The sequence below is a fragment of the Cygnus olor genome, chromosome 8 (genome assembly GCF_009769625.2).
Source record: "Cygnus olor isolate bCygOlo1 chromosome 8, bCygOlo1.pri.v2, whole genome shotgun sequence".
NCBI lineage: Eukaryota > Metazoa > Chordata > Aves > Anseriformes > Anatidae > Cygnus > Cygnus olor.
Window position 1 is genome coordinate 6,661,123 of NC_049176.1, and position 27,655 is coordinate 6,688,777.

The window sequence follows — 27,655 nt, forward strand, 5'->3', positions numbered from 1 at the left end:
GAGAGCAGACACTAACCTGCCCTTCCTGAAGAAAAGGGACCAGTGGGAAGTCTTAGAAAAAGACTTATAAAATAGAAAGTAGGACAGCAGATTCAGAAAAAGAAAAAAGAAAAAAGAAAAAAGAAAAAAGAAAAAAGAAAAAAGAAAAAAGAAAAAAAGAAAGAAAAGAAAAAGAAAAAGAAAAAAAGAAAAAGAAAAAAGAAAAAAAGAAAAAAAAAGAAAAAGAAAAAGACTTTGCGCTTTTACTTTACTGTACGGCATTCACTTTTCTTATAATGTAATCTACTAACCAGATTTATTCAGCGCTGGTTCTCTTCAGGTACTTTGAAGGATAAAAAAAAAATAATGCTTGGACTTTAAAGGTTCTTCTTTGCTAGTTATCAACTAAAGGCAGATAATTTTCCTGCTCACATCACTATAAACCTGGAGTTTCTACAGTGACATGATGATAAAAAACATACATACGTATGTGAGAAGAGGTTTCAGTGCTGCATATAATCTACTACCATTTCAGAATACATGTTATTAGCCGCTTTTAAGGCAAACATTACTTAACGGAAAAAAAAACCCTTTGTGTCTGCTATAATCCCTAATTACATTAACAAACTAAACTGATGGCAGGTACATGAATATAAAATGCTATACATTCTTTTTACAAAAATGTCTTCTTAAACATAGGTCCATAAAGTTATTACCTTTATATAGAGTACTACCTCAAAATTCATTGCTTTTCTTGCTACTTACAGTATCTGTGACAAATTCAGCTGCAGTGGGCTAATATCTATATCTACAATTCTGAAAGTTTTTTAAGAAGCAGTTTTTATAAACTAATTAATTATAAAAGTAATTTCCCAGATATAGAAAGTAACTTACAATGTTGAGATTTTTTTCTTCACCCCACTGCAGTACAAATCAAAATTTGAGGAACTATAAGTAGATTCTAAGATTAGGGAGCAGCTTAAATGGATGGGAATATTTTTTTTTGAAGGTTTTAAACACAGAAGACAAAGTACTGCATTGTGAGATGAAAACAAACATAAAGGTTATATTGAACACGTTCACCTAAGAGATCTGAATGTATTCGTTTTTAAATGCAACTACAAATCTTTTTTAAGCTGTTCTTAAAAAAATCACGAATGAAATGACCACACTGAAGACATTTTAGCCGTGTACGTTATGCATCAATCTTCTTGATCCAGGTTCTGACACCATTGCAAATAATTGCATTCTAGTTGCTGAATAAAGATCTTATTTCTCCACTTTACAAAGTTTTGAATCTGTTTTAGTTCTACAGAGGACATTATGGGATCAAAATTAGAGAATGAAATATCAGTTGCTACCTACCTTTGACAAAAGCATCCTGATCCTGACACAGGAGGACAACACCAAATGCCAGGAGTTTAAGCCACAAAAACATGGTTATTTCTGGAAATCAGGCGTATCCTTATGAAGCAGCATGTGTCTCTCACTGGAAAGCAAAATAAGAGTTATCTGTCTGCAAAATAATTTCTCATCAAAACTTGAACCAAAAAGGAGAATAACCAGGCACATACATTACACTGCCTGCTTATCTGTGAAGGAGTCGCTTCCTCTGTTACCCCCAAACTAACCACTCACAAACTTGCTATGCAGTTTAGTGATGTCAGAGACAACTACTTCTTCAAAAAAAATTCTTTCAGTTTCCAGGAAGTCAACAGGGTTTTTCTTAAGTTGCTGCAGTAATGCTCAGCTTCCTTAATTCAAATGAAACAGGTTGTTTTCAGCCATTTCTACTGAGGGACTAACAAGACTTAACTTTTCAAAGGACTGGACCCAACAACAGTCATTCTTTTTCTTCGTATTCACTTTTCTACTGTATACATTTCATTGAGACCTCTCATTTGTGGACTCTTGAGATTTCTGTTGAGAGAAAGAGAAACCCAAACAATCGGTGAACAAAACCCTTGCTCTGGCAACAGGTCTTCATAAAAAGATATATTTCTGAATCTTTCTGCAAGAATGCAATTCTAGGCATGACAGTAATATCTAACAAATGGATAGAGGTCAGCTAATTCTGCTTTCTGAGATGGTCAGTTCTTAATTTGGTATTCTCCGTGCAATTCTCTACCATGACAGTACCAGAGGATTGTGGTCCCTTTCCTGGAGTAGATGCAAGGTAGACCAAAGGCCACTATAAAAAACCCCACTATATTCACTGAGCTAAGATTCGATAACTGGATAACAAATGCCCATTAAATGGTAGCTTACAAAGGGAATAAATGTTGGAATTGCTTTTTTTTATTAGAGGCTTCAAAATTTTTAAAAGATCCACCAGAATGCTGTCATGAAATTAAAAAGGAAGGGTATATATTTAGAATCACAGAATCATTAAGGTTGGAAAAGACCTCCAAGATCATCTGGTCCCACAAATTTTTGTGTTTATTGTTCATGTCATTGTGTTTATTGCTCATGTCATAAATACTTCAGAGACTTCCTAAAGCGTCATACTTGAAAATGTTGCACATATTTGCATAATAATTTAGATAATATAAGTGAATCAAACTCCTCATAAGATTAAATCCAACTTCTACACATCCAACATTGAGTCCTATAACACAGGTCAAAATCTTAGCTTCCATTAAACAGTATAATAATGATATTGTAAATGTGTTCAGAACGAAACTCACATAAGTCTGACACTCCAGAGACACCAGTTTTGATATATAACTCCATCATCCTAGAGTTGTAAGTTGAACTTGGAATATAGCCATATACTGTCTGCATCACTGACATCTTAGTCCCTGTTATTCTGGATGAAACCATACTACTGAAGAGTCCCAGCTGATGAATATAGTGCATTGCAGCCAATGGAGAATTTTGTGCAAAGGCTCTCAACAAGAACCAGGCTCCATTTCTACCTGACATTCCCCAGCAGTTGTACACAACCTCTGCTTGACTTCTCCAGCTGTCTCCTCAAGAAAAATTCCTTCACAGTGGACCTTTCCTGGCTGTGAGATATTTAAAAAGCCTTCACATCATTTAAAAATTGCAACATATCGCATTATTACTTAATGATAACATCACACACTCTCTAGCCATCATACCATTATTGCATATTATTATTACTCTCATTTAATAGCTGAGGAACTATAAACCATCATCAGCGGTTAAAATTACTGATTAAGGTTACAAATGAAACTCATACATGATTCACTGATTCAAACCATATGCCAAGTCTTAGCGAAGTGCAAAGAAAAATCTCTTTCCCAGAGCAGACCCTTCATTCAGCAAATCTATTTCAGTGGGCATTGTTTCGCAAGGAGTTTAACGATTGCCCTGTATCTGAGGGAGAACAAACACCCTTCACAAAAAATACGTAGTGCCTTTGATTTTAGGTCAGTCTCAGATGTTTTAATATTCCATCTGCTTGCAATGCATTTAAAATACAAATCTCAGTAGTCTGCCTATTTGACATTTGTCTGTTTGGACATCTGAAGGAGAAATAAAGGATATCATGGTACTAAAACACTGCGTTTCAAAGACTCTAATTAACAAGCTGATACTTTACTGAAGCTCACCATGTCCATTTTACTCACCAAGTCCTTAAAACATCTGTGTACCTGGTCTACGAAGGAGGAAGGAAGTGTGTGACAAGGAGCAAACTCTCTCAAGTTTTCTCCCCTCATAATGAGCCTTTGAAAGCAGTAATTATCAAATACATACACAAAGCTAGAAGTTACACAAAAGAAAGTTTGCATCTAAGCAGAAATATAGAACCAGTCTGCAACCTTCTGTAGGTTAATATATTATGGCTACACAAATATATTGTACTCCATCTCTTATTTCATGGCTCAGACAGAACGAATCACAAATATGTTTAAGGCTACTAGAACCTACGAAATCTTCTCTTACACAGACTGCAGGCTTCTTCCCAAAGATAAATCCAGATTTTGGGGGGTGGTAGAGGATTTATTTACTCGCAGATTAAGCAATGGTCTTCTAAAATAAACCCCTTCTCAGGACACTGCCTTAACTTTTAATCAGCCAAATGATTATGTCAGTATATAACTATAGAGGTACACTTCCCCTGAGCCAAAAAGGATCAAAGCCAGAACCATCAATTTTACTATTAAGGATTTCTAAAATGACATTTAAAATAGCACAGAAGCGTAAGTCTCCTTCTTCTGTAAGTTATGAAGTGGTAAAAACAAACAAAAAGCCTGTAAGAAGTTCTACGAGGAGGGGCTGAGGATAATTGAGTTGCCCAGTCTGGAGAAAAGGAGGCTGAGAGGCAACACTGCTCTCTGCCACCTTCTGAGGTGAGGAAGCAGAGAGGGAGGTTGCAGCCTCTGCTCCCTGGGAACAGATAATAGGACACACAGGAATGGCACAAAGCAGCACTAGGGGAGGTTCAAACTGGACATCAGGAAAAATGTCTTTACCGTGAGGGGGGTCAGACACTGGAACAGGCTTCCTAGCCAGGTGGTTGATGCCCCAGACCTGCCCAGAGGCTTTTGGATAATGCCCTCAATGACGTGCTTTAACTTTTGGCTAGTCCTGAAGTGCTCGGGCAGTTGGACTGGATGAAGGCCCCTTCTAACTGAACTATTCTAGTCCAAGTAAATCTTTCATTGTCTGATTTACCTATCTCACTATACAGAACAGGTGTTAAATTAGCATAAATGTCTGGACAGTTATACACCAGTTCAAAGGGCAATTGTGTCACAACTGAAAAAAAATCTAAAAAAATAAAATAAAATAGAGTGAAGTGCTAATAATTTTCCCTTCAGATTATACCCAAAACCTTTGGAAAAGATCACAAATGCATTGCAAAAAGGTACACTGAAGTCATTCATATTTTCTTACAGTTTTAAATAAAGTTTTGTGCTATAAATCATAGGTGGTGACAAAGGAATAGACAAGTATGAACCTCCTACAGCTCACAGCAGTAATTACTAATATGCATCTACAGACATCAAGATATTGTTTGTCACTCTGGCCTCCTGTTTTATGTCAAAAATTAGTAAAGAATCAAGTCTTTGACATACAGAGGAAATAAGGAGAATTCAAAGTAGAAAGAAATAAAACATTATGTCCTTGCTGCAAATGCCTCCTGCACAACTTCTCATAAAGCATCAGCAAAAAACACTGATCCTAGATGGTGCAAAAGCCCTGACCAGGTCCCAGACAATCTCAGAGGTTGCTGAAAGAGACCAAGCTCTCTCATAGCCTCCCCAGTTGTTGACAACATCCTTTCTACTAAGAGGTGTTTCTAAAGGTCTGGTTTTTAAGCTGTGCTGTGGCAAGCACAAAAGCATCAGATTAGAGTGCACCAGGCATGGTGTGATCCTCGACACTGCTACACAAGGCATTTCACATTTTTGACTTCTGAAGGCATCATCAAATAGCAGTTGTCCTGCTAGGCCACGTCTTATCACACTGTGCAGGCAAAAGCAAGGAAGGGAAAATTCATCTGGCTGTGCCTGATGGCATGGTTAAGCAGATTTCCTTTCCCTGTGCATTTCACCCACTTTCAAACAAAACCAAATGGAAAGTTTGGGCTGTACCTGCTTATGCAGAAGTCACAAGGAATGAAGTCAGGGAGGAAGGCAGTGAATTAGACTGGAGTGGGCAACATGCAAAAAGAGACCACGGTTTTCTAATACATAGAAGACAGGACAAGCATGAGCAATAATGGGGGAGTAAAAGGTACCCATGTAGGCCACATAAACTGCTCCGTAGCTTCCTGCTTTACAATAGCTTTACTAGGAGGTGGTTCAGGGCGTGTGTGGCATCTTGCTCTTGTCAGTACAGAATTCTGCTTTATTTCCTCCCTCCTAAATAACATGAGGGAGGGCAAGGGAGAGAGAGAAAGAGAAAGAGAAAGATTGAGTATGCATCATGTCACATCCTGCCCCTGAATAGTTCCATCACATGCTTAAGCAGCTTCAAAATCCCCTACTATTCTTTGGGGAGGAGCTGGTTCCTACTCCCATGAAGGGCAGAGGAAAGTAGAGTCTCGCCATAAAAACCACCACTATTTACCCGAGAGGCAGAGAGAGCACAAACACTTCATCCACACAGGGGACTTTGAAACTTCACACTTCAACCCCCACAGAGTGTTCCCAGAACTGTTCCCTATCTTTACCTGGTACAACAGGTAGAGACAGGGAAAACAAAGAGCGAGTGAAGGCCAGAATTAGTAGTAACCAGGATATGAGCAGGGTTTTCATACAGCCGCAGACAAAATAAATTTATGTCTCAGGTTGGATTGTCATGGGATGCCCCCAAAAGACTGTGGCACACTGTATGTGCCATCAAGTATAAAATAATAGTCAGACTCAACATGCACACTATGCACCTACAGGCCTGTGCCACCCAAAAGCTGTCACTCCTGGTGCTTGCTGCATACAAAAACAGGACAGTGACCAAAAGCTACCAGTGCAGCCTGAAATCACATTTTTTGTTGTTCTCCATATGATTTCATACTGCTAGGTTTCACCCTGTATTTGTTTTCCTGAAAGTTTAGCCAAATAATGATGGGGAATTCATCCTCTTCACCCTATACCACTTCCAAGTCCAGATTTTCAAATGCAGTGTGGTGTCACTTTAGCATTCATTTGAAAGAATTTTAACTAGGGCATGGTTATTTTAATTTAGGAGGTGGTATTCTCCATAGTTACATAACCTGATGCTACTTTATGCTAATGTGTTTACAGAATGTTGTATAAATTAGTTTTCTCAAGAAACTCTATTTTTGAGAACCCACCTTTGTTTTCTTTTTTGGTCCAGAGGCCTCAAAGTGTTAAACAAAGAGCACATCATTCAATAAAAATGAAATTCTCTAGTACTCCATTCATCACTTGGATTTAAATGACAAGTTAAGCACACTTTCTTTGTTTTGCATAATTTTCCTTGCATGGAAGTCATTTCATATGACTCAACTCTGTTACATTCACATTAACCATGGCTGTACATCAGAATTAAGCAGTTCCACAAAATCTGAAGTCACACACCTTTGCAAACACTATGAGACACAGGACAAATTCATCCCAAGGACAACTCTGTTTAAATCAAGGGAGCCACCTCCATAATGCATTTCATCCTGTAAAATTAATTTGATGGGATAACTGTGAAAACATTGTCCATGCTAAAGAATGTGTCTTATACTACTTTTAAATTTGTGTTGAGTATTTGCTAAAGAATCTATTTTGCGCATACTTTTTCAAGCTTGTTTGCAATTGCCAAGGAACATTTCTTGAAGAAAGAAGACATTTTTACTTAATATGTCATATTAGATCAAATTATTTTAAGCTCAAGAGTAAGCAATGCATCTCTTTGTGCAGGCGTACTACTATGCTACTATCAGCCCTCAGGCAATGATGATTTGACATCTTCATTTCATATGTTGTCTGTGTGATCTGTATTATACCTGTTCAGGACAGAGATCAGATTTTGGTATCCCTGAGGCACTATTCACAATCTGGCCCAAAACGAGCAACACATCTATGATAAGCTCTCAGAATTGCCAGGCACTTGCTTCTTTCTTACACCTAAAATCATTCTGGGAAAACACTAGGCATAGCTATTCTGAAATGGGTGTTCTTGAATAGCTCTGTTTAACACACCCCTTTGGAATTTGCTCCCTTAGACAGTGGCAGTGTACCCATAAGCATTGCATCAGATTTTCACTGAACATCTGCTCCTCCTCCTGTTTTTGAAGGAGGGCTAGATTCTGAGAACAGCTCAGAATTTAGCTTTATAGCTTTCAGATATTGCACTATGAATGAGTTCATTACAAGTTATGCAGGCAACATCAAATAAACATTTTTATGCACGGCATAAAGGATTTCTTCTTATCCTTCCATCATCCAGTTTGAAAGAGAAAATAAATAGGAGGGACAGAACAATTATTTAAATATTTGCTACCCATGGACGACTCCTTGTTGAACTCTGTGCTGCTAGTTAATTTTCCCAAATTATATTATATATAAACACATAAACTAATGTATATACATATAAATTTATATATAAAATAATATAATATATGTATTTATATACTTGTATATATAATCCATGATACTCTGCAGGAAATGCTGTCTTACCTGCCACATACGGAAAGTCATAGTTGTGCCATGTTTACTGAAAGCCTGACAGAACATGAGTCAAAGCAATAGTAACACCAGCCCCCCCCCACACACACACACCCCAAAAAGAAAGAAAAAAGCCTATAGAAACAATCTTTCCCAAGCTATTTCCATTTTGGTTTCAAAAAAGCAGTCACATACTTTATCGCAGTTCACTGGATGTTCCCTTATCTCTTGGACGTTGTCTCCTGTGTGCTCCGTAGCATACTTAAAGAGATGCCTGTTTATTCTGAAACAGAGTGGGGATTTTTTTTCTTCTTTTTTTCAGTGTGGTTCTGGCTGGAGAAAGCCAGGACCAGTGTCAGGGTGAATTACTGAACCTGTGTTTTAGGCTGCCTTTCTACAAAATGATACCTCTGAGTAACTGCTGGTTAGCCTGTATCTTGAAGAAGTAGATTAGCTTTCCTTCTGTGAGTTCTCTGTTCATTTTTTCAGCTTTTTCCAAGTAGTTTAGCACTATGTTCTTGTTCCACACAGACTGCTCCCCACCTAGGATGCCAGATTCGTTGTCGTACACTATTAGCTAGGGCTAGCAAATCCTCCCCGTGTTTTTGCAATGTCAGATGACAGTGCTCATATTCAAGAGTATTTGTAGAGTAGTATTTGTAGTATTTGTATTTGTATGAGTAGTATTTGTAGTATCTGTAGAGTATCTTTGCAATAAGATACCAGATGACTTTATACCAAATGCCTTTGTAACATCCAAACTGTGATTATTTTGTGGATAAAAATGTATTCCCACAGCTGATTGCAGTCATTATGGTATAGAAACAGAAAAAAGCCTCTCAGCAAGGTAGTTATAAGCATAAACCACAAATATTTACCTAGAAGGCTGGTCTGCTTGCAGTAATGCTGCTGGCCATCTTCTGATAGCCCGTCTCTTACCATTCTCCAAGTTCTGACATGATTTTTCTCTCTGGGGCTGTCCAAATGGTTTAGATACATGTCTCCAAAGACAAGCATGTGGCAGGCATTACTTCTTCCTCAGTGACTTGTCAAGAAGCTACCGTTGTAAAGCTAAAAGAGTCCAGAAGATTTCTATAATCTTAACTCATAATATGCATCTTTGAATTTGAAATAGTTAGAAAGCCAGACTGATCCCACGGACTTACTTTGCACATCAGGGTCCATGCCACAGCTCCCTGCCTCAGTTTCCCTGCCTGTAAGCTCTACATTTTAGGTATGTTTACACATGCGTGCGCACGCACACACACACTAAGCCAACACAAAATGTAGCAAGTTCCTAATGAGGATACTCAAAAACAAGACTAAAGATACATTGGTTGTCTTTGTTTATCCTCACATCACAAGTACAACACAGTAATTAATACATGCAGTAAATTGAAATTTTCTTTAAAGAAAAATAATTATAAATCTTGAAATATTTTTAAAAAGTGAACTACAAGCAGAGATTAACCTTTCTGAGAGCTTTCTGTAGCATATAAAGATTTCTGTAACAGTGAAAATCTCATGAAGCTGCATCCTGAAACACGTTTTTTAAAAATATATTTAAAGTATTGTCCCAGCAACATTTTCAATTCACAGTCTTGGGAAAGTACACGCCTTGATTATTTGCTCCTTTAGTAGAAAGGCTAAAAATCTGATCTTATCACGTCTTCCCCTGACTGACCCAGAATGAGTCAATGATGTTTAAATAAATAAATAAATAAATAAGCAGTTTCACAATACAGGTAAGAAATGGGGATGAGGTGGGGACAGAGGTATTAAACATGTGGGATGGAATGCTGTAGTTTGGGAAAAAGAAAAAAAAAAGGTGATTTGCCACATGTTATACGTGCTTCTTGGTCAAAATATTTCAAGCTGGTAAAGACTCTGCAATAACTGTTACTTTAAATCCAAATTTACCAAATTATCAGCCTTTTCTCTGCTACATCCATACTGACTTCATACTTTCTTTTAATCAAGAATGATACTGTCCTGGGACATGGAAGGCACTTACTGCAAATAAAAATGAGAGTGGAAGAGAAAAAAATGAAGATAATACTAGATTATTTAGGGGAAACTATGATCTACAGTTAGGACCTACTAATTTGAGATGGTCTGCTTGATTTTTTTTTAGATCACATATTCATTTGGCATTCTCCAAACTTCTACAGTATTCAGAAATTTATTTGAAAATCATCACAATTGGGTAGACTGGTTCTAGTCTGAATGAGAACTGCAGAAGATAAATCTGAGCCAAAGTGAGAGAGGCTCAATTAAGCATTTCAACTTAATTAAATGGATTAAAATGAGTATTCTGTAAGGTCATTTATGCAATTTCAAATGCTTCTTTATCATTTCTTGTTAATGGGCGTAATTAAAGTCAGCTGACAGAGGTGCAAAAATAATGGAAATACATACTTTTAAAGCAACAGCAAGGTAAACAGCAGGCTCTTGTGCAAGAGAAATTGTGGCTGAGAGCCAAGGAAATGCAGAATGATTTAAAGACAGGTAAGAGGAAAGACAGCACTGGGAAATTAAACACTCTGAAATAAAAAGACTTGTTTCATTACTATTTTTGTTTCATACCCTATTTCTATTTCAGTGTAGGACGTTCTGTAATAAGCACTCAGAAATATTTAGCACAAATTGGCTATTTTAACCATGTCAGAAAACTTCAAGAAACATATTGCTGGACCCTTATAAAGGCATACAGCATGTTTATTGCACATAGTGTAATAGAATGGCCAAAAAAAGCCAAAAGAGGATGACGAAGGAAGAGCAGGAAAAGCTCATAGTCCATCACGCTGAAACAATTCATGCCATGATACTCCCAAAACACTAGGAATTCTCAGTATATAAACTACTGCATCACAATGGGAATAAAATAGTATTAGTTTCTATGAGTCATAGGGAAGAAAAAAAAAACTTCCATGTCTCACAAAGAAATATAGAAATATTAAAATTTTATGACAGCTAATTTTATAATTTATGCTCACATATAAACCACCAAAACTCTAGTTTGTCAAAAAACAAACAAACATTGACCTACTATCACTTTTTTTCTTTTTTTTTTTTTTTTCAATTGATGTAGTTTTAGTAATATAAATATTGGCATGGCAAGAATACCTAATTTTTCCCATACCAAGTTCAGGCTGGCAGACCAACTGAGATAATGTGCTCTCCCTCCAAAGACAAGCTTAAAATATTTTCACATCCTCTTTCTGCCTTACAGCAAGTGTTATTTCCTATATTTAGTAAGTTAGGAAATATTGCAAATGAAACTCTGGGCAACAATTATTTGGAAAGAGGCTCTGTCATCTTCTGATAAGAAGATCCGCTTTAGAGTTAATGAAATTCTGAATTAAAATGCAGAGGCGTTATTTAAAACTCTTCTTATGTAAAACTTGTTAGCTAAATATAGATAGTTCCTGGAGTAGTCAGTCTATCAGGCCTGTAAACTGGTAAACAAAAAATTTGAGTTTTTTCTTCAGATAATGGTAGAGCAAGAAAGGTATCAGCTTCGTTTTCAGTTTACTGGTTTTCAGAGAGTTGCTCCACACTGATCCATAGAAACTCATTCTAAAGAGCAGAAGCTTCTGACAGAGTTTACCCTCTCAGTCAGCACACTGACATTTTAGGGAGAGGAGACTGACACCTATGCAAAAAATACAGATTCACAAGGGAATTTTTATAAGAAAAGCAACTAATTTGGTATTCATTTTCCTTTTCTTCTTCTGCTGTAAACAGGAATATAATTTAAAGACAGACAAAGACAGTGAACAAAATAAGACCAGCCTGTCCTCCATGGTCTCTGACCCATAAAGTCTTACCATGCTAATTTTCTCACTATTGTTCAGAGAGTGTTCATCTTCTTAAATCATAATCCTTTAAGGTCAGACTTATACTTCTAGCTGCAAATAAAGTATTTTGCATGCTACTAAAATATTTGGACAGTGAAAGCACCCAACACCAGTACCGAGGAAACCAAGCTCCAGTCAAACCCTTGAGTTCGGGGCAAGGCAGAGAGGAGGGGGAGTTGTCTTCTTTCCCTTCTGTTCACATGAGGAACACAAGCAGGGTGAGAAAAGAGAAGTGCCAAAATAAGATGGGAAGGGCCCTTTTCTGCTGCTTCCACAGTGGTGTTTGCTCTGCTCCAAAGGGCAATGGGAAGTAGAAAAAGTGTTTTGAGAAAATTTAATTTTGATGTATGTCCTAGGACAGTATTGGAAAGTTGAACAGGCTGAAAATGCAAGTATTCTTTGTACAGCCATCCAAACACGAATTCTGAAGGTGATGCATCTTCACTTATTTCTTTTAAAGAGTTTTATGCTTTCATTAATATTCAAATTATTTGAGGAATAAACTAGTTTGGTCTGCATGATCTACAATAACCAGACTGTGTAAATCTGATTTTATAGATCATTTACGCCAACCTTCAAAACCCCTTAAAAGTGCTTATTTAGCAAGTGAAAGCTCAAAAGGAAAAGCAAAAACTGAAAGCCCTGTTAAACAGAACTTCTATCTTGCATCCAACGAATACCCCCTTAAACTACTTCACTGCTGATACTGCTTTTTATGACACTTGTCAATAGTTTGTGTACTGGAAGCAAGTTTTGTTTAACTGCATCTTAAGATGCACTTCATGTCTTTGCTGTCAATTTCTCCACAAAAGACTGGCAGCAGCATTATCAAGACCATTTGATTACAACTATTAGGCTCAAATATGCTATAGCTGAAGTCAATGTAACTGAACAACAATGAAAATTCTGCTTTCTGATTCTGCTTCAGCTTGGCCTGCAAAGCTACGCTGCTGTCAGCCTTCCAAAGCAGTTTCACTTTCTGGTTGCTGTATGATAATGAGCAAGGCCTAGCAATGGGGCACAGCTGCAAAGTTTGTAACAGAGGTCTAATGAAATTCAGAACTTTTCTGGCTAAGTGAAATCCAAGCTACATCTGTGAAGGCACAATTGCTCTCATGGTCTCTGTAGTCAACCTCTCTGCGGATGGACTTTCTGGAGAACAGCTAAGGGATTTTGATGCAGCCCACTGCTGGTTCCTGCTAAGAAATACTCTGGGAGTAAACTATAGCAGTTCTGACATCCAGCCCCCTACTCCCCAGCCTTCATTTAACGTATTGAAATGCTTCATGTCAGCATCTGCCTTATCATCTTTGGACTGTTTGGACAAAAAGATTGCTCCTTTCAGGAGGATCTAACTAATATCTCAGATTTCATTTTGTACATCAGAGGTACGAAACTCATTTTCACCAACCTGTCTTTGTATCCGAAGTGCCCCAAGAGTCAGCACTTTCTCAATGGAAGTGGAAAAGAACAGTGACAGTTAATTGCTACCCAAATTCAGCAATTTTTTTTCATCAGTTGCTTCATGTTCTTCTACTTTGATAATGTGGTTTCTTATCTCTTGTCAAGACACCTCAAAACTATTTCAAGTTTACACTGAACTACAGCATACAAGACACTGACTCCCAGGTCCTGCAGGACCATTGTACCCAGCTCTGGGGTGGTGATGGAGTTGCAGAAGTGTGCAGAAACTTGAAGATCTGTCCAGTCCAAGTGCTGGGGGATGGCTGTTGCTCTGCTTGGCCTCTGGCTGCTCTTTCAGCTGGTTAATGTCTTCCAGTCAACAAGAGAGGAGTTGAACATGCTATACAGAATGAAATACCCTAATACCACTTTTCAGCAGCGCAGTCAATGAGAAGTCACAGAATCATAGAGTGGTTTGGACTGGAAGGGACCTTAAAGATCATCTAATTCCAACCCCCTGCCATGGACAGGGACACCTCCCACCAGACCAGGTTGCTCACAGCCCCATCCAACCTGGCCTTGAACATTTCGAGGGATGGGGCATCCATAGCTTCTTTGGACAACCTGTTCCAGTGTCTCACCATCCTCATAGAAAAGAATTTATTCTTAATATCTAAACCTACACTGTTTTAGTTTTAAATCATTGCTCCTAGTCCTATCACTACAATCCCTAACAAAGAGTCCCTCCATAGCTTTCCTGTAGGACCCTTTTTAGGTACTGGAAGGCCACTATAAGTTCTCCCTGGAGCCCTCTTCTGCAGGCTGAACAGCCCCCACTTCCTCAGCCTGTCTCCATAGGAGAAACTGTTATATCTCAGTGTGTTTTGGTTTGTAGTTTAACCACACACTTGATCCACCTACTGTATACACAACTAGTACCTCCCTCCTTCCCTTATCAGCTAAGGGGTGTGAGGTTTTCTGTATTTAGAAAGCTGGAACTGTTGCTTTATGGTTATATCTGCAGCATCCTTTGGTATAATTTAAACATTTTCATCTTTAGAAGATATATTAGTAGTAGCAAGACCAATGTTGTCCTTCTCCTAAACAGGGATCAAGCACTGACAGCATCTTTCATTTTTCACCTGGTGTCCTGTAATCATACAACTTTTCAGAGAAATGCACACTTTGATTAATCCAGCTCCATGCAGCACTCATGTTCTAGCTTAACAGTGCAAACGTGCATGGAAGGGAAGGGGAAGGAGAAAAGCAGAGAAGAATAAAGTAAGTCACAAAGTAAGCAGTGTGATCACTCAGAGCACTGCAAATGAAAGTAAAATGCTTGTAATAATCTCAGCAGAGGAAGCACAAGTGCTGGTATGACGTGCTTCATTATGTTCACCTCCTGCTAGGTGTCAGATGGTTGTACTATACACTCACTGCTCTACATGCATTTGGCAAGTTCCAAGCAGTGATACAAATGGATGATGATATACAGGATCATGAAAATGTGTATAGGTATACACAGGAATGTATACATGAGCATGTATACATGTATGAAATTGCAAAATAGTTGTTACTTTTAGATGGAAGGGTTATCAGGATAAGAGGATTTTTTTGCATGTTCCATTTGTCTGTTACATAAAAATCTTTCATCAGATACTTGTTTTAAGTGACTCACACTGACCAGCCCAGCAAGGACAACATTCATATTTCCTGCTAAAATTACCACACATAGCATCTAAAGGGTCATATCTTCAAGGTTCTAGGGTCTAATAACCAGGAAAAAAAATATCTAGCAAGTAACTTAGTAACTTAGATTTGTAGCTAGACCTTGAATTACAGGAAAAAAATCTTACAATGTTCCAGATTTACGATTCTACTTCCTGGAGACCCTGACTGGAAAACTGAGGTTTGACTTCAAGAAAGTTCACTTCTGTTTTTCTTAGAAATGAGATTTGTCTTTGAGCCGTAGCAACCCGGAATCTTGTAACAATTAAATACAAACCAGAAAAAGCTTTCAAGTAATCTACATATTCCCTTAATAATCTCCATATTCCCTATATTCCCTTAACTGTTTTATATAGAAGTGCTTTAAATCCAAGTTGGTGTTTGTATTTCCTTATATCTCCAGCTGCATAGAGATACTGTGCAAAAATTCTAGTTTTTATTCTGAAGCTTTCTTGAGATTATGATACTCTTTCTCTTCAGTTCCAACTTTTAAAAATACCTTTTCTCTTTCCAGGTTTGCAGCCTACAAACAAACCTTTGCATTTTAGTATATCAGAATTTTCAAAACCGTATCAAACAAAACAGCCACCATTAGGTATAGTTCAGAGCTAAATACTTTCAAACCTTAGGGCCTCACTCCTGTGTGATGTGTAAGACATGCCCCATATCCACACAGAATCTACTGCAATTAATATAATCTGCCAGAATAGTAATTTTTTTTTCAGAACAGAAACCTTAAATACAAGTGTTACTCACTTTACATATTAAGTTGACAAAGACAGACATGCTTATAATGAATTATTTCCTCTATTTAGGAGTCAGGATATAAACCTATGATATGACACTGCATGTTTTCTGTCACAGAGTTTTGTACCTCTCATTTACCACATTTATATACTCTACCCCGGTGCACTCTACTCTGCACCACTGTGGCCTCACCTCAAGCCCTGTGTTCAGTTTTCTGTGCCACAATATAACACACAAAACTATTTGAGAGCGTCCAAAGGAGGGCAACAAAGATGGTGAAGGGCCTAGAAGGGAAGGTGTATGAGGAGCGGCTGAGGTGACGTGGTCTGTTCAGCCCAGAGCAGAGCAGGCCGAGGGGAGGCCTCATGGCGGCCTGCAGCTCCCTCACGAGGGGCGTGTAGGGGCAGGCGCTGAGCTCTGCTCTCTGGGGACAGCAACAGGACCCAAGGGAACAGCATGGAGCTGGGACAGGGGAGGGTCAGGCTGGGTGTTAGGGAAAGTGTCTTCACCAAGAGGGTGGTTGGGCACTGGAACAGGCTCCTCAGGGCAGTGGTCACAGCAGCGAGCCTGACAGAGTTCAAGAAGCGTTTGGACAAAGCTCTCAGACACATGGTCTGATTTTGGGGTGGTCCTGTGTGGAGCCAGGTGTTGGACTTAATGATCCTTGTAGGACCCTTCCAACTTGAGATATTCTATTATTATAAAAGTATAGAAACCTGAGCACATGTTTAGCAAACAGAAAATGAGAAAACTAAGTTTGTTGATGTTGATCTGGATTAAAAAAAAAAAAAAAAAAAGCTAAAAGGAGATCTTACTGCTGTAGTGGCTACCTGGTTGGTGGTTACAGTGAAGACAGGCTGACTCTTTTCAAAGGTGTGCAGTGAAAGAACAAGGAACAACAAGCACCAATTGCATTGCGGAAAATTATGACTGCACATTAAGAACAAAAAAAAAATCACAAGGATGATCATTCAGTAGAAGGAGCTGCCCGCTATGGCTGTGGGAGCATACATCATCAGAGAGAGTGAAAACACTATTAGAAAAGGCCACGATCAACTAACATGGAGACAAGCTCCGCTCTGAGCAAGGGATACAAACAGAGGATGTTATGAGATCCCTGCCAGCCTACGTTATTCCAACTCTACAACACCAATGCATAAATCTAAAACAGAAAAGTTTCAACTATTTGCTGGGGAGGGGGAAGGAAGAGGAGGTAGTTTGTTCCTAAAGGTTGGGGATTTTGTTGCTTGTTTTTTAATGGCTTCAAAAATATGAAGTTTACTTTTACCTTCCTCTCCTTAGTTTCCAGAAGTAACTATAAATGCATTTTTTTTATTCTTTTTTTTTTTTTTTTCCTGCAAAGGGTTGCTAGGAGTAGATTTCAAACTATCAGAGGTTTTCTTTCTTATTAGGGTCCACTGGCTGGCCATAAAAATGTATCGAGGCATTAGATGTATTTGTTTGAAATACCTTATACTGAAATTCAAACAGTTCTTCAAGCAGAATTCCTAGCAAGAAGGATTTGTGACGGGGAAACTACAAGATTTACTTTGAAGAAAAAAAACACGTGTGTTTAAGAGACCCACAAACCTTCAAAAGAACACCTCCTTCAAAACGCCCCACCTCACAGCTATAAGGGATTTTTTCAGAAGTTAATGTATTTACATAAAGTGGAAAGACTTACAAACAGTACAAGGCAATTACTGCAAATACTGCAGTAGTATTGAACAAAATGTTCCTGATTTTCATTGTTTTTTCAAAGAAATCAATTATTTCTTTCATCCACACTAAAACTATAGGCCAAAGCCTGTAGTCCTTACTAAGAGTTATTCTACAGACCTCCTGCTGGTCTTCTATACAAAGAAAATGAATACGCCAATGAGGTGAAGAGAAAGAAAAGGAGACTGAAAATACAGTCCATATGGAAAGAAAAATTGCATTTAAAATGCACCCAATAAACACTAAAAATCTACTACATTGTATTTGAGTAGCTTTGAACTTTTCACACTGTTGTTGACATTTATATATTTATCTGTACATATATAAAGACACTTATATGCACATAAATACACACATGCTTAATTCCACATAAAACCATCCAGATTAAAAAGCCTGTCCCTTCTTGTTTCTAGTTATAACACACTGGATCCTGCATATTCTCTGGTATCATTAGCTAATAGCTCCCTGAATGTTCTCTGTGGTTTCTTATTCCTGCATATTTTAAATCAACTTTGTGAACATATTAAAACTGTATTTCATGAAGAACAGTTTAGAAAAGATAAAAGATGCAGATAAGCTGGAGTGTCTAGTTAGGCAATTCAAAGTGATCATTGCATCTTATCTCTGGTTTTACTTTTTTAAAAAAATCTACTTCTGGTTTGTACATAAATACTTCTGCATCCCACATTTCATGTTTCTTATTATTTCTGGGCTTATCCCTAGAATGCTTCAGGAAGAGGGGGGAGAGATCTTAAAATTATTATTGCAGCAAGGAGAAGGACTGCTTTCATCAACCGGCGTACATACGAACAATCACACTTCCACTGAGGTTTCTTTCCTATCTGTAACTGCCAGTAAGAACTGGAGGAAAAAAAATTAAAATCACACTGCCAACCATGGTACAGCAAGTGTCCAATCTTTCTGTATAGCAGCTCTGTAGATTTCATCAAGGGATTCTCTTCTCACTGCTGTAAGCACAACAGTATCATTCAGCCTATGCACAATAACATGTTTTGTATTTCAGTCCAGCAACATTTTCCAATGTGGCAAGAACACTAAAAAGTAAGACAATGTTACCCAACATCTGCATTCATTCCCACCTATCTCCTTTAGCAACCACAAAAGAGAAATTTTAATCAAAAATTAGATTCATTTTGAAAACTACCCTAAACAATTAAAAAATATTAATAATCATCAATTCCCACTAAATTAATTACATTATCTGAATGCTTCACATTGTTTAAAAATATGCTGCCTACTTGAAGGTTGAAAATATAAAAATACAAATTTTTTTCTATACATCATACCCAACATATACATTCTATGAAAAATCAAGGTTCTGTAATCACGAATATCAACATTGCTGACAAAAAAAAAATAATAATAAATAAAATAAAATTTCCTTATAATTCTCTGCATAATTAACAAGTTAGCTCTGAAATACTAGCAAGCTGAAGTGTTATTATTTCTTGTGGGCACTTGGATGGTGAATTCTGAAGATGGTTATGAATCAGTAACTGAAGTCAGCTTTCTGTTAATACCTAGAGCTTATAGATTTGCATACAGAGCCATAACTGAAAGCAGTCCACCAAGCATTTGCAAAATTATGCATGAAGTTTGTTTGGGGTAACCCTAATGTTTGTTGTTTTCATTTTTTATTTATTTTTTTTTTCTTGCTTAGGAACCTAGTCTCCCATAGTTAGCACCGCTCTTTTCATTTCTTCCCTTAAACTTCAATTTGCTCTGGTGGTTTTTTTTAATAGAAAAACATAGATATTTCCTGTATATCTGAAATGGTGATTTCAAGATAAAAATATTTTCAGTTCTTTTTTAAATTTCCCTAAGTATATATTTCTGATACCATTATTTTATCAATAATGATACCACAAATAATATACAGACAGCAGAGGAAGGTCAAGATACCACAGACTGTGAGGCGGAAGAAAAAAAAAAGGCTTCCAAAACTCATCTTTTAATCCTGGTGTATGATTTAAGATAACAGACCAATATAATAACCAAGTTGTACAAAGAGGGAAAGATAAGGTAACATTGATGGATACTTTAAAGATCATCAGTGTTCAATGAATACAGAGACCTAGGCACACCGTGTTCAAACTTAGAAATTCTTTCCATTTTTATGGCATTTTGCTAAAAATCAAAAATAATTACATAGCCACCTCTGGAATGAGCAGTCTATGAAGACAATTTTTACTTTGTGATTTCAAAAGTGAATCAAAGGTTTTTGTTTATGATTCTCCAGAGTGACCCTGACTGCCTTGTTTTCACCAAAATCATTCCATTCTTATGGGAATTTCAAATATTTCTGATTTTAAACATTCTTTTTAACGTGAGAGTTTCCCCAAGTGCAGAGCCTACTGCCACTCACCTTCTACTAAATCCCTGTGCACTAAGAACTTGTGCAATAATTGCAGTAAACACAAATCTTCCAGCCATTTCCCAATAGTCAGGTATTTCTTTGTTCACATGTCAAGGCCTGCCACTTAAAGGTTTCTGTGACAGAGACCATGATTTAGTAATATTATTGAAAACTACAGGCCAGAAAACATTTCACTGAACTCTGATTTCACAGGAGGAAATACAGCCTCTCAGGCCTTTCCACTTTCCCATACAGATACTAGTGCAAACCACAGAACACTACCTCTAGGAAGGATTTAGAAACTAAATGTATGAAGCAGTTTTCCAACTTTATGTCCTTTGAACACCAGAAATAATTCATTACAGCCACGTGAATACACTGCTTGTTCCCTACTGCTGCCTGCAGCTGTTACACAACATGAAAGACTACTCTGTACAGAAAAGGACTGGGCCATCTCTGCATCCTCTCTAGACTAGGATACAGACAGCCTGTCCATAGACCATGTGGTGGAGGTCCTGTCATGCCATAGCACCTATGGTTTTAGTTTCCAGGGATTTAAGGATGCCTTTTTGCTGCACCACTATTCTGCTCCTTCAGAGCTCAGCCAAAGTTCTGACAGACAATGAGCTAAAATATCTTTCACCCTCTAATGCTGGTAGGGTTCAGGATTCTCAAGTCATGTTCCTGCAGAGAACTGTGGAAGTTTCCCTTGCAAAATTATTTTTCAAGTCTTTTTTTTTTTTTTTTTTTAATAAACACATCTCCCTGTCAAAGAATCTGTGTTAAGATGTTATTAAGATTTTTGAGACCAATACCAGCACAAAATACCTCTGGCCACAGGTTTGAGATCACTTTCACACAAGCCTTTGGTTTCTTGGTACAAGGCTATCAGATACTGTCTGGGGAGGGGAAATGTTCCCACAACTAAGTCATCCCTTTATTTTTTTAATCTGCAAGCTTCAAAACAGCTAAAATTTGTCGAGAGGAAGTCAAAGTTACTGTAAAGTGTCAGGTTTCTGAACGTCTTACCGTCAGCTCTCCTCCCACCCTGTAATTCACATACCTATTGACACAACTTTCTACACTGCAGAGCCTTGTTATTTCTTCAGTATCATCAATGCTGAAAGAGCAAGCGTTCCACAAACTGCAGAACTGCAAAAACAGGACATAATGTGCACATTATGAAAAGTATATCAAATCTGTTGCTACTAGAGTCAGCTTGCACAGCATCTAAAGAGATTGAAAATGTAACATAATAGTTATTTGATGTACACAGGTGAGTGCTTTCCTCCCCCACACACAATTGCTGCAGTTCACAAGGAGAAAGTCCTGCCTTTTCATCACCATTCTCTCTCTCTCTCTTTCCCTGGTGGGATTCATAAAAACATGGCTACACAGGCAAGTGAAAGAGCTGGCGGTGCTGCATGCATGTGCATGCAGAAGGCTGTCCAAAGGATGTTCTGAGCACACAGCTGTGGACAGCCAGCACTGAGCAGAGAACAGCTGATACCTACAACATGCAGGTGCTGCTCTATTATCACAGGTTCCTTCCTAAAGCCAGTCATCTTTGTTCTGTAGGCAAGAAGGAGTAGAGTGGCCAGAAAGAGGTAAAAATATAATAATTTCAGAGAGTATCAATACGTTGGCATAAGGTGTTCATCCCTACCTGGAAAAAGAGTAGAAGTAACAAGGACAGCTGAACTGCTCTAATATTTTGAATTCTAGGACACATATCTACAATCACCTCTGCTATTAAGAGGAGGAGCTCAGGTGGCTTGGAAGGAAAAGATCCAGTGGGGCATGTTGACAGAATAAAAGCTATTACATTTTAGGCCTTTACTGAAGAATTTCAATGGATTTAATTTAATTTCAAGAGGATTTTGAAAACCAATATTGTGTAGCCTTTCATCCATAGTTACAAGCATGAAACTTCCCTTTTTTTATGCATCTTTTGAGGTTTTTCAAAGCAATGGATTTTCTTTTGAAACACTTCTATTATAGCCTGTGCGATGCTCTATGAGAAAAGGTTTAATCCACACTGCTTCTGCTGTTCCCCCGTAGTGTCAAAAAAGAGCAACGCAAATATTCACAATATTATCAGACAGAGATACAGAGAATAGTTTTCTGCTTTCGTAACAGTCTAATTATATTTTTTGTCCAGTAGAGAAAAATTCATCCACCTTCCATGATGACTTTGAACCAGCACACATCTCTGGTCAGAACATTCCCCTTTGAAATACTGTGTGTTACCAGAAATCTCGTGGTTCTCTGCAGGGCCTGAAAATTCTTGCTATGAGTCAACAAGGAACTCCCAAAATGTTCCTCCTGCACAATACTTTGTTCCTCCTTGTTCTTTGCACCTTCCAGGTGAAATTTGACCCACAAAACCTCTCTGCAATAACTACAGAAATACAGAGCCAGCTTCTCCACACAGGAGCTCCAACAGACATGTATGAGGAGCTCTTCCATGGCAGCCCCTGCTATTAAAAGCATAATTCCTACCAGAAATGAACCTTTCCAGCACAGCAATGCACATCATCTTTGACCAGTCTCTGGATCATGACTATCTCATGTGAAGGACAGGTCTCAAGAAACACTGGGCCAAAACCTGAATTTAGAGGCCAGTCTCACCCTTCCTCTGTAAAAGCGTTATGAGGGTCCCAGCTTCTCTGAAGCTGTCTCCTGCCAGCTGCAACCTCCTTTTGGAGGAGGCCTCAGAACAGGCCCCTAACCCCTATCTCGCTCCCTCATCTCAGGTTTTGCTCACAGCTCCCGTACCAACGAACAAGCAGCTCCAGGAGCAGGGAGCTCTGCCAGGGCTGTGGCATCACCTGCATTTCAGTGAGAGCAAATAATCTACACGTTGGCCTTTGGATCCACTGACGATGGCTTCCTTCTATGCACAAGGCCTCACAACCCATACACAATGCTCCTTTTCTGTAAGCTTGAAGCATTACCTCGTTCTAGTTTTCTGATTGCAGCTCCCATGTTTTTTTCTTCACAAATTCTGCCTTTGTATTTCCATCCTAAAAGATACTATTTGTAAAGTAATGTTTTAAAAAATGATACTGCTGGATTAGAAACAGACTGCTTAATGATGCATTGTGCCAGAGCCTAAAATATTCACCAGAACTGGATTGCAGAAAAAAATCGGATGTGATTTTTGCAGTGCCCGTCCTGAAAATACAAATGAATAAGACAAAACAAACAACAACCACCAAAAAAAAAAACACACACACACACACAAAAAAACCCACCTTGTATCAGTAGTCTTAGATGCATGCCCTTACCAGTTAAAGCAGCAAAATTCCTCACTGCATTTTCCAGCAAGGAAAACAAAGTGTGTCACACATAGACCTTTTGCGTTGCTCACATTTTTTACTTTCTGCACTCACCAGCATAAATCATCCAACTTTTAAAGAAGTCTGACACTGGGAGCCAGGAGTTGTTCAACATGCTGTAACTGCTTAGTTTAGCTGAGCTCTAAAATTACTTGCAAGTGAAGTGTTTGGAAAGAAAAGCAAAACTAATGGTGATTTTTGACCTTTTCTCCAAGTCTGTAAAGGGGAAAAATGAAATACATAAAACATACAAAGACCCTCACCAGCAGAATTACTTTCTGTGAAGCAAAACTCAAACCCCTGTAAGTTACCACAGAACTGAAGAAAAAAAAAAAAATCAAGTTTACTGCATCATGCCTTGACGAGAATAGTCCTTTCCCCAAGATGAAGAACTGACTGACATGCAAGACTTGCTATTCTCAAAGTCACATGAGAAATAAAAGACATGTAGAATAGAAGTACCAGAGACATGATGTAAAGTGGTGAATAGGCTAAAATTAGTTCTTTTTTTTTTATGAAGAGGGTGTAAGGTTTTATTATTATTATTAAACTGAAAACCTTGGAAAGCATGGAAAGGTGAAGAAATGGAGATTTTAAATCTAAACGTACAGACACATGCATGTGAAGCTATATGTGTACCAGCATAACTGCATGCATCCATTTCTCCTTTCAGGAACACTAATTCAAAAGCAGGTGTTAAAAAAATAAGGAGAAAAATACCACATCTCCCTCTTAAAAGTATCAGGAATAACATCAGGAAATTTTATAATGACTAGGCAATGTCTATTCTGGTTTTAAATACAGACTGCCAATATTCAGCATTTTTTCCACCCCGGGTTTTGTTCCTTACCTTTCCAAATGTTCACTTGCTTTATGAAGACTAAAAATAAAGGCTTCTTTTTTCCTATTGTAGTATTAATATTTTCACTTGAAGAATGGGAATTCTTCTTATTCCCTTTATTCATTTTCGGTTTAAACTGGTATTACTCAGAGCTGGAATGAAATACAATGAGATGACTGAGTATAAAATTAAAGTTTTAGTCAAAGGTCAGCAAATTGGTTAAAAGTCCTTTGAGCTATATAAGAAGCAGCAGCATATAAGTACAGGACAGCAGATTACAAGTTCAGCTAAGCTGCAAGCAAAGCTGAATTATTTACTTTGTGATGTCTCTGTTGAGCTCAGTAAATCTAATTCTAGACAGCACTGAAATTTTCTGATATGCTACAGTCACTTTCTTCAAGTGAATGTTGAGCTGTGACATGGATGCAAGTTGTTGGTTAGCCTACACAGTTAAAAATATACTTTCATGACCCCCCACTTCACCTCTACTCCAAGCCTGCCTGCACAAGTGCACTGATGAGGCTGCAAACCTCTTTGGAAAAGCAGCAATGCTATAAAGTCATCAAGAGGATGTGGTAAGAGAAGAGGCATGCTCTGTGTGCCAAAGGGTGGTAAGAAAATAGTGGAGAACAGCACCAGGAAAGGGGGTGGGGGGAAGGGAGGAACACATGATTTGAAGCCAGGTCTGACTGGGAGTTATTTTTTTTCCTAGCAGCGTGCTATGTTGCCGTGTTTTGGATTTGCGGCCAAACCAGTGTTGATAACACACCTAGTGCTTGCAGGGTGTCAAGGCTTTCTCTGCTGCTCACTCTGCCCCCATGAGGAGCCGGCTGAAGGGGGCAGGAGGCTGGGAGGGGACCCAGCTGGGACAGCAGGACCAAAATGACCGAAGGGTACTTTATGCCATGTAACACAAGGCTCAGCAATGACACTGGGGCACTGCTCTGTCCACAGCAGCCATTACTCTGAGGCTAGATGGCAATCACTCTGCTTGTGGGAGGTGGTGACTGATTTGTCTTTGCATCACCAGGGTTTTGTACTTTGCCTTTTTTTTTTTTTTTTTCCTTGTGCCTCACTTTTTCAACTGTCTTTACTTTGACCCACAAGTTTTCTCACTTTTGCTCTTTCAGTTCGCTCCCCTGTCCTGCTCTGGGGGAGGGCTTAGCTGCTGGCTAGGGTGAATACACCATACACTGACAATAGGAAGTAATCACAATCATATTGATAGTCGAGTTATAAATTAACCTGGACATTTTGAAGACTATAGTTGCTTTTTTTTTTTAAAAAAAAAAAAAAAAAAAAGTTCACTGTACCTGAATAATCACATGACTAACAGAAAATGCAGACATTTCATTGTTGTCCTTGCAGTTAGAGAGATTTTTAGAAAAACTAATTAAATAGTTAACACTGTCATTCTCTGAATGCTGAACCAACTACAGAAGCAAGCATAATTACCCATATCTAGACTGCACAGGCCAAATTTAGGAAAAACTGTGAGCTGGTTTACAGGTGGATGCTCAACATAGGGCACGCAGGCTGCCATGGCAGCTGAAGCAGGGTCTGTGTCAATAGACTTGGCCAGCAGTCAATGAGCTTGCCCAGACACTATGGCAGCAACCTGCTTCTGGCAGTACATTAATATTTATTCGTCTTTGCTTACCTATTTGTTCCCCTGCTGTTCAGGACTCTGGGTGAAACTCAGGCTGCTGAAGTCAACTGCACTAATAACAGAGCAAGAACGTCACTGTTAGAAACTGCTGTAGCGAGAATCCCAGGTTGCAGATATAATCACACCTTCCATACAAAGTTCAAAATTATTTTTCTTCAAATATAGTTGTCTAATTATGACAGAAAAGGGCACGATTTTGAGAGGCATATGATGGTCGTCAATACATACAGTTTAAGTTATGCACAAAGTCTTTTAAAGTCTATTTGACATGAATGCTGACAGAAGCAGCAGACCTGCGTGCCATGGCAGAACTTAGTCCATTTGAAGGTGCTCCATTTTTAGAGGAGCAGTCCTCACTGTGGTGTAGGAAGCTACGTAGGTGTGCACAGTGCTCTTCCGTACTGAGGCCTTTCTAGAGCAACAAAACGAAAGGCACGCATGCTGACACACAAAAGCACCTGCAGCAGCTGTCCTGCCTGGCATGCTGCTGATTTAACGCTTTCTCCTTGAACCAGCGTCGCTGCTTTGAAGCCGCAGCCTGAACAAAGTACACTACTTAGTAGTCATAGCAGCTCTATTTGGAAACAATACTTTTTATAATTATAAAATGATTACAAAATATGTGTGCTTAGGGAAATACAGCCACAGAGACAACGCATGGGAGACGTTCAGCTGAAACATATTTCAGCGCAAGCTGCCTGCCCCGGCCCTACATACAGGACAGCCTCTGCACACAAACCACAATAAAAGGAGGCCACAGGCCTCGACTGCTTCGACTGCTCCGTGGTAGATGCACTGAGAAGTTGTTACTTTCATGCTAAGTAAAGCTCAATCTGAACAACGGCAAGCGGCCTTTTTCCAAATAAAATAATGCAAACTACCTGGGGTGAATTACCCCACTGGCCCTGACCTCCCCACTGCAGGCAGAAGACAGCAGCTGCACGGCTCAGTCTAAACCAGAACCCCCAGACTTAAAGTGCCTCTGCTGGCTAAACTGAGGATGAGCAGGGGGATCTCTGCAGGGGCTCTCATCCTTTGCAAGACTCTTCATTTTCCAGCTCCGCAGTTTCACTCTGGGGGAGTGAGAATGGCAGAACTGAGCCTGTTCTCCCTTTCTGTTGGTGCCAATAACCAGAGAAGGCTCAGAAAACTCTGGGCATGAGACAGGTGGATGAGATGCTGAGAAGGAAAGGGAGGCATCTTAGACAGAAAACTCTCTGCCCTCTCTCCCTCTGCTAACACCTCTCCTCCCATCACCAGTCATCCCTTCAGCTTCTCTTCTCTAATTAAATGAGTTTGGAGCTGACTTGGAAAGAAAGCCAGTGGCTGCAGCACAGAAAAGTTACTCATTTACTTGGGTGATGAAGTAGGAGTCTGTTTGGTCAGTCAGTAGCTTAACTTACTTTATTTTAATGAATTATCCTAGAAATGGGATACACAGAGGTGCCATGTCAAAATAGCCTGACATCATCACCAGACAAGCTTCAAAATGAGTTCTAAGTGGCAGCATTTGTGTGGAGCCTGACAAACCTTGTATAAGCACCAGCCAAAGTAAACCATCTTCTCCCCCCGCAAGGAGACATTCCAGTACCGCCACGTCAGGAGCGATGCCAGGACAGCATGCCACCATGTGCTGCCCCAGCCCGCTTGCCCGGAGCCAAGACCTGAAAACTGACTACAAGGCAAATTATAAACTGAGATTCTTTGATTCAGAAAAAAAAAAAAAAAAAGGCATTGAAATACATGAATGTGACATCTGCAGCTCATACGATCTGCTTGAGAAATATATGAATTTTTGAACTGTGGAATAACTTAGTAATCAGTTCAAGGGTGTGCTATTTTTCCATAAAAATTCATCACAGAACTATTTTCTGTGAAATATTAAAATTAGCAGGTT

At 38.7% G+C, this 27,655-nt stretch overlaps 1 protein-coding gene and 1 long non-coding RNA gene across 13 annotated transcripts in view; both read right to left on the bottom strand.

Moving 5' to 3' along the window:
* The window catches only part of PTPRC (protein tyrosine phosphatase receptor type C), a 62,781-nt gene extending 60,887 nt beyond the window's left edge, over positions 1-1,894 (bottom strand). For all 12 annotated transcript variants that reach the window (XM_040566221.1, XM_040566219.1, XM_040566214.1 and 9 more), the window contains exons 1-2: positions 1,554-1,894; positions 1,345-1,468 (exon numbers count right to left, since the gene is read on the bottom strand). In XM_040566221.1, coding sequence (XP_040422155.1) covers positions 1,345-1,417 — 73 coding nt within the window. In that variant the 5' untranslated portion in view covers positions 1,418-1,468; positions 1,554-1,894. The remainder of the gene's footprint in view (positions 1-1,344; positions 1,469-1,553) is intronic.
* A 15,697-nt stretch (positions 1,895-17,591) lies between these two features.
* On the bottom strand, positions 17,592-27,429 carry LOC121074303. The gene is made up of 5 exons (XR_005822264.1): positions 27,289-27,429; positions 25,750-25,810; positions 24,099-24,241; positions 20,971-21,059; positions 17,592-18,524 (listed from the first exon to the last, which is right to left on the bottom strand). It is a non-coding gene; the product is annotated as an uncharacterized LOC121074303 (long non-coding RNA).
* Between the last annotated feature and the right edge of the window lie 226 nt (positions 27,430-27,655).